We start from the raw sequence: 12,812 nt of genomic DNA on the forward strand, positions 1-12,812 counted from the left end.
CGAATCATTACACTTGCGGGCAAATAGTAAAGAGACATTTTCTTAGATTGATGTATATTTTTTTCCGGGTTGGGTACTTTTACTTAAAAGGAAAAAAATAATCTTTTTATCGCGAAGAAAAGCGCACTATCCTACTCGTGTGTCAAAAAAAATATCTTTTTCCCGAGGAAAGAAAATAAACGTTAAAATACATACTTAATTTACCATTGTAGCATATGTATTGCAATACCGTAATTTAAATTTCTACGCGTATCAATGAACGAATGCTAAATTCTTTTTTGGGGAAGGTCATCACTAAGGTTAAAAAAATGTGAAATACCTAATGGATTGCAATATATAAAACAAACACATTTAACTGCATACAGTAAATTGAGTCAGTCGTGTCTCCTTGGAAGTATGTGATAACCAAAGTGAAAATTACGACGCTCGTGTTCACTACAGGTAAATTATCTGCAGAGTAGAGAACCAATTCCTTTGACCGAATCGGCATTTTCTTCTCTTCCTTTAAAGCGGCTATATTTATGGATAGCAGTTGGTGACATGCTCTGGTGACACCCGCTTATGATTTCATGGCTAACTCAAGCTGACTAATACATTCTATTTGCTTGCACAGACAACCTACCATTTTCCCCCATGCAAGGCCAACTCAGATGAGAAATTTCACGCAATCAATTTTTTTTGTAATCTCGTCACACCGTTCCCGACATTTCATCCCGTCATAATTCTTCATCTTCCATCCTACGCGCCCCTCCTCGACACTCCCTCCCGGTGTTCAATACTTCACGGCCCAAGGAACACTCAACCAAGCATGAGTCCCACCTTATTCCTCCGAAACTCCCTCTACCCCACCCGATCGCCCCCCTCCCCCCCATTTTATCCTCTTTCGGCTCCTTTTCCGTCCCCTACCCCACCACTTCGTCCCCCTGAAAAACCCTTCCCTAAGGTGCACATCTCTTGCTTCGAACGCCGCCGCTCCACCTTGGGATTTTCAGGTTCATTAGGAAGGGATTAAGGAGTGTAAAACCTCTTCCCCCCACCCCTCCTCCGCCATCCATCCCTTACTCCGCCCGCAACGCTACAAGGATATCTCCGACAACACGGAAAGCTCGCTACTTTGTACTTGGCCCTCCCACCGGCGCCGCCGCCTCTCCGAATCAACTCCCTCACCGCCCGGTCGCTCGCTCCCTTCCCCCTCCCCACCACGTCCCCCCAACCGTCCGCACAACATCCCCTCTCTCCTCCCTACGAGTCGGGGGCGGATTGCCTCCCCCCACACTTATCCTTAACCCTCTGCCGGTCTCCTTCCCTTCTTCGCACTCATCTCACTCACCTCCCCCCCACCCCCCGTCCTCCGGCCCAATAATTCCCGCGGCTTTCCCAGTGCATCTCAACTTTTCATCCAGCAGGTATACCGTTCCTGAGAGAGAAAAAAAACCCTTTCCCCGAATCCCCTCTTCGACTCTTCCGCCACACCCTTCTCAAACGATCCTTTTTCCTCGTATACCCCGGAAGGCGCTGCTGCATTTGAAGCCACCACCTGAACGCAGCGAAAAATTATTACAATAAAAAGCCAATTCATATCTCTCTTGATAATGGCCTTCTTTCCCCTAAACCTCCCAAACACACGTTGATATTATCTTCTCTGTTATTGATTTATTTGTATTATTTTGTTCAAACTAGATTAACTTTTAAAAATCCATATTAATGAAACAATAATGCGATGGAAGGGAGGAAAGGATGTAAGGCAAGCGAGATAGATGGAGGTAAAGGATAGGTGAGCTAAAGAAATGAAGGGAGGTAGAAAGTTTGCGGAGCTGAATAACAATTTAATGCTATGAGGGGTGCGCCTTGTTGCTTAGCCCAAGGCTAAGGAGTGTAGCAATGATCAGCCTGTGTTCATCCAAACCTTGCCTTAAACGGTAGACTACCTATATTAAAAATAATTAACGAAGTAAAATTGTTTGGTACATTAGTATTTGAAATATCTGAGCATATCTTCTGGGTTTTCAACACGTTCGAATGAAACCATAATATTAAATATAAATCGATCATGTTGTCGACGACGACTGTCAATAAAAAGATAGATTTTTAAATCCCAGTACGATTTGTACTGTTGGAATGAGGAATGATTTTTCGATTCTATTTCTATGCCCTATTCCCTTGGGCTACAGCATGGACACGGTGGAAGGACTTAGTTCTGATGACCACTAGAGCTATGCTGGCGGGAGCAATAATGATTCCACACACACTCCAGATAAGTTGAAGGGTTGAAACCAGAAAAAAAGGCAATCTGCGCAGCGTTAGTTCCTCTGTGAGGTGGCTAGAAGGGAGACTGACACCCAGTGGTGTGATGGTGTCACGTTAAAAACACTATTGAGGAAGGCAACTCGAAACCACCTCAATTGCCTATCCCAAGAGTTTATTATGATGCACACAATTATGATGAGTATGTAGAGGCATAAAATGTAGGGTTTTTGTGTCCTTCTAAAACCTAATCCTAAAATCTAAAACTGCAAAATACCAAATAATAACAAGAATGTCACGAGCAATCATTGGTCCTTTAGATTTGACTTCAAAAACACCGTACGCATAAAATTTGTTGTCTCAGGCGTAACTTTATGGAATTTGCATAACATATTGAAATGCAATGAAATAATTGACTTTGTAATTCCACACACTTTTGTGTGGAATTACAAAGTCAATTATTTCATTACATTTCAACGGTACGTATATGTTGACTTCGATTGATCGAGCATCTGCGTAAAGAAACATACCTATAATTTATATCAAAATAAATTTTCGAAAATACGGTATAGCTCTTTGAAACAAATTTACTTATTTACATATGTATTTAAATGCGGTCAGATCAAAAGTTTCAATTTTTGAACTATAGATAATACACGCTGTAAAGTTCTTATCTCACACAAAAACTGTAAATGCTTCAAGAGAAATGAAATCTGCTTGGTAGTCATAGATAAGTTTTTGACGCGATTGACCCCAAATATCTTATAATATTTTTCAAAAAAATTTAGTCTCATTTAAAAATAAATTTTCTTATCAAATCAAAGGAACATTTAAAATATAACTCTGCAAGAAAATTAAGGGAAGAGTTATGCGAATATAATTAGAAAGTGAATTTTGTACAGTTCAAGAAAAAAGAAAATAGAACACAATTATTTTTCATACACTGTGGCGCATGTTCTCAATAACGTGAGTGCAACCTGTGTGGGATTTATAAATAGGTGACCAAATCAGAAATGATGATAATTTTGGAAAAAAATTGTTTAAATTTGATATCATGCGCTATTTACAAATTCTTGTTGTTCCGAAAAATAAATTATTCGGAAATAAATAACCCTATAACCACCAAAAAATAACAAATGAATAAACTATCAATCATTTTTCCTCCGTTCTCTCCCATTCTTCCCCCGACCCATTTCTCAAAGTTATAAATCAATTTACAAGTTCAAAAAAGCAGTAGTTGATGTAACATTAAAAAATAACAAATTATGGCATTATTATGAAAAATGCAGACTTGACAAATGTTTCTGTATGTTTGTTATCAGTAGAATGCACTTAACAAGGAAGCTAAAAAACTTGAAAGTTTACTTCAACTTTGGAGAAATTAGCCGAGATAATTCCCTTTTCTCTTCCACTCGTCAAGATAGCCTCCGACGGGCATCAGACGGGAAGCAACAGTTATTTCGCCACTCATGCGTGCCGCCCCCCTTCGACCGGCCGCACCCCTCCCCCATAGTGCTTCCAACCCCCTCTACCGTAGCCCATCCCTTTGCCGTCCGCCCCTCTCTCCAGACACCCGTCTCTTCTGAGCCACCACGCCGTACATTATCCACCCCGCGGCGCTCCCATCTCACATTTCGCTGCAGCGCACTCCGCCTGCGAGCGGAAACCGCGAGTATACACACTCTCCATCTTACTCTTTTGGAAACGGAAGGTGATGAAGACAAAGAATATTTTCCCGGCAAGTGTGGCACAAAAATCAGCCTCAAAAGGCATAAAATACTGTTTGCAGAATACGGCGAAATGACTTAGAGCTTATCGGAACAGAGTGCTAATTATGAAATCCGATTAATTTTCATGCTGGCCTCAGCAGTGGCGGGGTGACTTCCTCGCCAGACAACCCTGACTTGGGTTCCACTATCACATACTCGTAGGTGTATTTTCCACCATCTAAGGCCTGGATGTTTTTAATTGTCTTTAATTTTATATTCTTTTTAAATAATCGATGTAAAGGCAAAAAATATGGCTGTTTTTTTGATTAGTACAAAGTAACAATAAGAAGATCAATCAAATTTTTCACAAATGTTTCCTGGGTGGAATTACGTAAGCGCAGCAGGGTCCTTCGAAAACCGTGATGTATGATGGAAATCCCTCCGGCCACGAAAAAGCAAGTCAGGCAAAGATCTGGAAACATAGATAGAGCACTCCAGTTCTATTCCGGCACTGAGAGAATTTACAATGCTTAGAAAAATACGTGTGAATTAGAATATTCAGAAGGAACTCCACCAAAGATATATTTTCCTACTCGTTCCGCCCTCACACAATTCAAGATCGTAACATACCGAAGTTAAACACACCAGAACATCTTACACATAAGACACTATCTTAATTGTTCACATATTAAAACAATTCCAGAGCTCCTAATCGAAGAGTTCAAGGCTTCCAAGGTATTTTGATGTAGATGTGAATTCATTTCGTGAGACTTATGGTTGTCCATCCAAATTTCGCTCATAATTTTACCCTAATTTATTCAACTGTTAAGGGATGGGCTTGTTGATTTTTCAGAATGAAGATGCGGGCTGAATTTTATCGGGCGAGGAAAGGCTTTTAATTCACGCGGATGCTTCAAATCTCTTATTATTAAACATAGTACAGAAATCATTGAAAAAATCTTCAGCCGCCCCGAACTCACATATTTGACCACGATTACATGGCGATATCTCAAGAGTTGATTGGAGAGATCAAAAATTTTAATCGCAAGTACATGGAAAATGCATTGAGGTGGCTAAATGCATGGTGGAACAACAAAAATAAATTATTCCCTACTGTGACTATCTATGTTCAGTTCCGTGGTGGTCTATTCAATGCTCTTGCAATTACGTATTATTAACTGGGAACTATTTTCCCTCTATGATGCAGAGGATTCACATATTAGAGATCAACTTTTGAAACTTCATCGGGATAGTCTGTTAAATCCCTTCAGAGCAGGTCACATAAATACACACAGGGACCCACTTTCATATTTGGATCTAAACTCAGCAGGTTTAAATGTTTACAAATTCCTTGGGATTACTTGAGTACGATCGCTAGGTAGTCCATCGTCGAAAGTAATTTTGCCACGCATGAAGATTTCATTTCTATTTTCAAACTTAGGTGACCATTAATAAAACTGCACAAAATCGAGCGTCGAAGGAGAGCCCTTGAATTGCGATTAATTAACATATTCTTATCCGTACATACCGTGGACCATAATTGATTTAAAAAAGTGTATTTCCTCGCACATCCTTTTTCTGCGAGAGATGTATTGGACAAGAGCAAAATCACGTTTCACTTACCAGACTGCGGGCTCTTTCCCAGACCTCCGGCCGCAGACGCTGCAGATGTCCTCTCCTTGAGTGAGGGCCCCCCGAGGGCCGAGGGAGCTTCTGGGGGTGCCGAGAACTCGGCGCACTTGGAGGCCAGAGCGTTGGAGGGCGCCACGCCGGCGGCGCACGATTCGGTGGCGCCTGGGGTGGAGGGCGGCGTGGAAGCGGAGGGGGGCGGCGGTGACCCCGCGGCCGACGACGGGTGGGGCGAGTGTCTGGGGGGCGGCGGAGGAGGGGAGGCGGGCGAGCGGGCCGCCGAGGACGGGGGTGAGAGGGATGCGGCGGCCGAGGATGGTGGGGGTCCACCAACGGGGGGGCTGTTGGCCAGCGCCATCGCCATCCCCTGCGCCTGCGGGTGCGAGAAAAAGAGAGAGTAAGACATATGAATCCTTCGGTCAACATGCAGGGCAAATGAGCGAGTCGAGGGGGCACATTTAATGTATCCCTAACAGGGGAAGGTTGGCGAAGTGACCCTAATACCAACTCTGTTCGCATTTGGCAGGGTGATAGATTTGAGGCAATGAAAGTGTATATGTACGCATTTCCCCATTCAAGAATTCTCTTTGCGGGGAGAGGAATATTTACGAGTATCTCGTATTTCCAAAGCTCCAAAACGTTCGCCCATAGTACCGACGCTGATTACCTCGGAATGTAAATTATTGGGCTTTCTACAGGTATGTATGAGTACCAGGGCAGCTAATCCGCGGGGTCAATGTGTCCCGGTCAACTCATCCCGGCCACGGAATTGTTCATGCTGTCAAAAAATTACGGCTGCTGGGAGCTAGTGATGATAATTACCTAAAAATATAAATTAAGCATCAATCAATAATAATCAGCAGAAAAGTTAGACAAGCGTTAAAAAGTGTGCTTTTACCGTGTGGATGTCGTGGGGTAATCATTTCGTTCGATTTTTTCCTCGTCGTCGGGACGTGTCTGCTCTTTGAAAACCCTTGACGGAAGAAACCTGCGGCCGCCAGCGCAGGCAAGTGCCATCCGCCGTTGTCGGGCCCGAGTATTCACTCCCAAAACCCATAGCCAAGTGTTCCCAGGACGTGAAACTTATGCAAATTCGTAAATAACACTTTCGGATTTCATACAATCCTGACATGGGAAGTTTCCTGGATGATTCTATCGAGTCATACAAAAACCACCTACGAAATTGGAATCAATGAGGGAGTCTTTATGAATTTTATATTTAAATGGATGTGCGGTATCCAGTTTTCCCAAATTGTTTGTGTTTGGTCAAGATTCCAAGCATCCCGAGTATTATTTTTGGCGCTCCTAAGTATTTCTGCACGCCTAAGAGAGTTTACCAAAATATATCGAGTATAAAACGTTACCGTAAGCGATAAAACACGTTACACATACTCAGCTTACATAATTTCTCTAGACCTTTGACACATACTTTCCGTTTTGGGGATCAACTTTTCGTGAGCGTTTCCTTTCCTACGCGAGGAAATAAGCCTAACGAAGAAATGTTATTTTTGGCACCTACGTATATAATTGTCTACGAATGGAATGGAAAAATCAATAGCAAGGAAGATTATTCATAAACATTAATAACTTCTGAGATCTTAAACCGGAGTTGAACTTGCAATTCCATACGCACCCACTGGAGGTGTATTTCCCCAGAGGAGAGGCATTAAAGGGAGACAGGGTCTGTAATTGCAGGGACCCTCACCCAGTTCAATCAGTAGACGATCTTAACACCATTGCTTACGTTCAACGACCATACACCATCATTGTAGAAACCAACACACATTCCAAAGTACTTATAAGCGAACGCAAGATCCTTCAGAAAACGTCTGAACTCACGAACTCCCACAGAGGGAAGGGGAAACAGAACTAACATCGCGCATTAATCGCAGCAGGAAGCCAACCACAACACGAAATATAGATAAAATAGACGTTAAGTTTAAGAAGGATACTGATATTATGCCTCCACTTCGTGTTCTTTTTCATGGTAGGGTGAAAAGTGGGCTTCACTACAGTCCTTCCACATACCATAACTGGATTAACATTCGTGAACACGAGTGCATATTGGCCCTTTGCCCCTGTTACATGTGTTTTACGTCTCCTTTCGTTTAGTAATATTTTCAGATTAATCCCAAGGTCCAAATCCAGTTTCGCGGATTCACGAAGCCTGTAAATCACAACCTCATTTACTTAATTCGACGAAGGTATCATTGTGCGCAAACAAACAAAACATACTCAACTAAGGTCCATTATACTTGCTAATCTGTTAACAATGAACAATCATCCAATTACAGTTAGATTAGCGGGTATAAAGGTATCGATCAATTTAACGAAAATCTCGTACCCTTTGTTTTAAGAATCCGCAACCTTGTGCTATTTCAACCAACTTAACCACCACATATGAGTTCCTTCTTAGGGAGGTTAGTTAGTTTCTCACGGCACTTGAAGGAGGGAAGCATATTTAAATGGACGCTCGCCTCGACGGAAATTCATAATCTCTGCGATTGAAATATGTACGTTCGTATCTTATTACAGCAACGTCACGGTTGCTCGTCTTGTGGTCAATTCCTTGCCCAAATTAGCGTCCAGCGCGGTTGTTCCTTTATTAGCTTTGGGTTATAGGCAGGATTGTGTGCGTCCACATACGAATTCTCATGTGTGTGTTAGTTAGGTGTAAATATGGCGGTGTGTTGTGTTTAATAAAAATAGTTTATTATCTTTTAACGAGTGAAAGAGGAGTTTGGATGGTGCAATGGCTAACGTACTAGCTTCCCATCCAGAGGGCCTGGGTTCGAATTCTAGAGGCGGCAGATATTTTTCAGTGATATCTCGATCCCTACTTGAGATGCTTTGTGGAGGGCACTTTGAGTGAGTACGTCGTCCGCAGCATGGGAAGTTTAGCTGCGGGCCCTTTGGCGCATTTCGTTAAGAGCAGACTACTGCCGACGCCGGGTTTCTCTCCACCCTTCATCCTTTACGATCCATCCCTAATGGCGCAAATGCCCTCGGCTGTCGGTCGCCTCCCCTAAAACTACCACTACTACTACTACGAGTGAAAGATGTGCACGCGTCCTGGTCCACCACTTTGCAGGTCCGTTCCATGGTTCGCCGCGGTGGATTTCAACACAACATTTCAGCGTTCAAATGATTCTTTTACGAACTATAGACGAATAGATACTTATGTATTGAAGTCCCAGCTTCTATAAGTTCTTGTGAGTACGTTTTCGCCCCGTTGTCACATTCATGTAGCGATAAAAACTCTGCTATATCTAACCGATGAAGTCAGGCTTGAATTTTGTGGAATCGTTCCATATAAAAAATAACAAATTATTCTTAGCAAATCTTCTAATTTATTTTTACCATAAAGAGTGGGCATAATTGCTAATATTTATCAGTTACTGTAATTTCTCTGCTATATCTTCTCGCAAAAATCAAGAGTAAAATTGATGAAACAAAAAATATTCTTGAGGTGAAAGATGATGTCCAACGCTTCTCCAACGACGCGACGTGACGGTGAGTTAATGTGACATGAGAATACAAATACTGCCCCAGCAGAGTCTTCAAGCATATTGACCCATGGCTTTCTCGATCAAGCCCTTTCCTCTAATGTAATTAATTTACTCTTCACTCATATATCTGTCTGGTGGCTTAACTCTAATCCAATCTCATAACATCGCCAATCAACGTCCCAGAGTCCTTTCATACTTCTGTTAGAAATCTATACCACCCATAATATTTCATGGCCCGTTTTTCATCGGAGAGGCTGTCGAATAAAGTGTGGTCATAATCTGAGATGCATTCGGAGAGGATTCAGCCATGCAATATTTTAGATAAAAATATCCTACCTAAAACAATGACGACTTAGTCTCGTTTGAAGTACTCCCCTTGGGACCTCCGGCACTTATTCCAGTGTCTCCTCCAGTTATGAAAACAATCAGCCAAGTTCTTTTTCGAAATGATTACCAGCTGCCTCGCCGCATTCTACTTTATCTCTTCAGCCGACTGTTGGGAAGACAGGGCTTTTGTTTTAGGGTCATAGCCGTAGGCCTGGTCTCCAGTTATGATCTTATTTATAAAACCTGGGTCATCATTTGCAACTTGCAGCAAGTCCCGTGCAACTGCAGCACGAAATTCTGGACCTTGACGAGATAAAGGTGAACGCGACGAAGCAACTGATATCCGTACCGAAAAAGGATTTTGCCGATTGTTTTGAAAAGTTGAAGAGACGCAAGAAGGAGTATCTCGAAGGGTATCAAGGCATCATTGTTTTAGGTAGGCTATTTGTTTTCAAAATATTGCATGGCTGGCTAGTTTCCGGAGAGACCTGGAATAATTATTAGCATATTTTTCAAAAATTGTATTTTATGTTATTTTATTTTTACTGTTCAGTTTGCCCACGCCCAACTATAGAGTGAGGCTAAGTAACACCCGAAACTGAATCGAAATTTTTCTTTCACCACAACATATTGTCTGTTGAGGACTATGCATATAGCTAAAGAAGGTTAATGGAGAGTAACCAGCTCTTCCCAATTGCATAGCTGACAGATTTAACGGTTTAAAATTCTCAAAGAGGAAACATTTTCAATTTAAAAGAAAGACTGGAGCTCCAGCCAACGCTATCACAGAATTAAAAATCAACACCGCTGCTGTCACAGATATAGAAGATCCACGAATAACGTCGAGAGCACTATTATTGATAAATTCATTAGGTACCACCCACTCGTTATTTACAGAAAAATTCCACACGAGCAATATTTGTGCACGGTGAGTTTATCTCGCAAAAATTAAATTTAAATGTTTTTCTCACTCTCCATATTGTCCAGATCGAGCCTCATGTGATATTTTCCTGATCCCCTGAGTGAATAACACCATCATGGACCGTGTATTTCATCCGAAGAAATTCTGAATCAAGATATTGTCAGTTATAGAAGATATTTTCGCATGTCCCAAAGATATAAACTGTGAGACATTCCAATCTTCGTGCGACGTCTTCGTCTAAGAACACATTTTTAGCGGGTGATCAGAGAAACTGGCTTTACACAAAAATAACGAGGATTACTCTTAAAATCACCCTGCTCATCTGTGATTGCTAGTTGCATTTGAGAATCGGATAGAGAATAAGCAACGTACTCATTTCTGTTTTCCGTCGAATGAAAGTCGAATTCAAATATTTCATCGAACATGATCCCCCTTTTAAACGATACCATTTTAAACCTCCTGACTTCAGTATTGAAATAAGATGTGAATTGACCCTCTGGAATTAAACCACTTATCACGAAATAAGGCTCAAACCGGACCCTTCACGATTGTCCCTTACCTGGCCCTTCACTTAGGTCCCTCAAGAACCATTCCTTTTCTGGTCCCTCTCCTTCCAGGGATTTCGATCGGAAGTCATTTTCGGAGAATTCTTCTCTTTACCTACGGAACAAACCCATCCTCTTCCTCTACCAACCTTCCGAATGTAGCGATGCCTCTTCGGGCGCCCTTCCTCTCTCCCTTTCGCCCATCACCCCTCTTCCCCCCCACCAGACTGGCATTACGACCCATCCAACCCTTACACCCTCCCCTCTCTGCCTCCCCCACCCTCCCGGTCGCTTCCCCCCGCCTTTCCTAACTTTCCGCTCGCTTCCTTCCTCACTCCCGTCATTCCTCACGCATGCACACAGGACGACGCATAATAGTCCCAAAGCCCTTACAGTAGGGTCGGGATTTTACAGTTTCCGATCGAATTTATAAGCTCAAATGTACAACACAAAACCCTAAATGGCCCTTGAACTAGATTATTCAGGGTTGCTGGACTTTCGGGCACGTGGTTCCCATGACTCTAAACACATGCATAACCTACGCATCGTTCCCTTTGGGGAGTGGTAAATGTAAAAAAAAGCCTAATTTCTAGTACATTAAGGAAATTTACTCCCTTTAACTAAATTCTTCCAAATGAAATAACCTCACATGACCCTTTCACCTCCGTTGTATTAATACATTATTTTATGTTTCTGAGAATTTATCGAACAAAAATATAATTTTACCAAAATGAAAGTTTCAGTGAAATCGTCTTATATTTTGGGGTGGAAATTTTGCACTCCGATGATCTGGCATTGATAATAAATAGTGCTGTCAATATTATCATTAAAAATTCAGTAAACTTACTGTAAAACGTTTAAGTTTGTTGTAACATATGCTTCTCTAACTGCTATTTGATTTCTTATAAACAATTAATCTACCCAGTTAGCATTTTTGGATTAAATTATCCCGAAATTTTTGTCATCACTTAGAAAATATACGAATTTACAGGTATTTCATTTAAGCACTCCAAGTTTTATCCTACCTAATGTTTATATATAAGATTTTTATAACGTTATAATAGCAAAAAAGTTATAACGCGTACGGACATAGAAATACGATTCCCTAAATTTTTACTTACGCATAAATAATTATCTACATAATAACTAAAATAACAGTTTACGTATCGAGTTGATGACGGGGACGTTGAGTAAGGATGTTAAGAAAAGACTCGTAAAAACTTTGACATGGAGCGTAGCTATGTACGGCGCGGAAACGTGGTCATTGAAGCAGGAGGATAGACGTAGATTGGAGGCTTTTGAAATAACGGCGAGGAGAAGAATGGAGAGGGTGAAATGGACAGAGAAGAAAACAAATGAGGAGTTACTGGGTATGGTAAAAATTAACAACCAGGTTAAAAAATTAAGACTACTTCTTACAGGAAAGTGCGAACCACGGGAAATCAGTATTCAAAGCTTAACGCAACGTGGAGTCGTATTACACGATTTAAAACTTCTAAGCCTGCGAAAATTACATGTGTCTCGCTCTAGTAACAGAATTACTATTTTTAAGCACCCTCATCTCATTCAAACGCTGGTGGAAAAAAATTGCAGAGTCCAAATTTCATAGTTTAACAGTCAAAATATATTTTTAAAGATTGCATGCTATGCGGAAATTCTTGATTTTTTTATCATTGCCATATTTATTACACATTAAATTAATTTTTAGGATATAATCTCACGATCGCATTCTATAGATAAAATAATTAACTTCCAATTCCCAATATGTTTCACTCTGAAATTGCCACAGCGATATTTAAACACAAGCACAGTGGCCCCGGACGTTTGCTTCATTTTTTTTACCTCCCCATTGCCACATCACCACTCCTTCAATGAAAAAAACAACCTTTCTGCTCAATAAAGAAATACATTTCTTTTCTATAGCTCA

The 12,812-nt window shown here is 41.3% G+C and overlaps 1 protein-coding gene across 1 annotated transcript; it reads right to left on the minus strand.

The window, feature by feature from the left end:
• Positions 1-5,568: 5,568 nt before the first annotated feature.
• Positions 5,569-5,940, minus strand: LOC139688600 (uncharacterized). Its single transcript, XM_071586146.1, has one exon. The coding sequence runs from the start codon at positions 5,938-5,940 to the stop codon at positions 5,569-5,571; it is 372 nt and encodes a 123-aa protein (XP_071442247.1).
• Between the last annotated feature and the right edge of the window lie 6,872 nt (positions 5,941-12,812).

Source organism: Hetaerina americana, unplaced genomic scaffold (genome assembly GCF_022747635.1).
Source record: "Hetaerina americana unplaced genomic scaffold, ioHetAmer1.1.p SCAF_206, whole genome shotgun sequence".
NCBI classification, from domain to species: domain Eukaryota; kingdom Metazoa; phylum Arthropoda; class Insecta; order Odonata; family Calopterygidae; genus Hetaerina; species Hetaerina americana.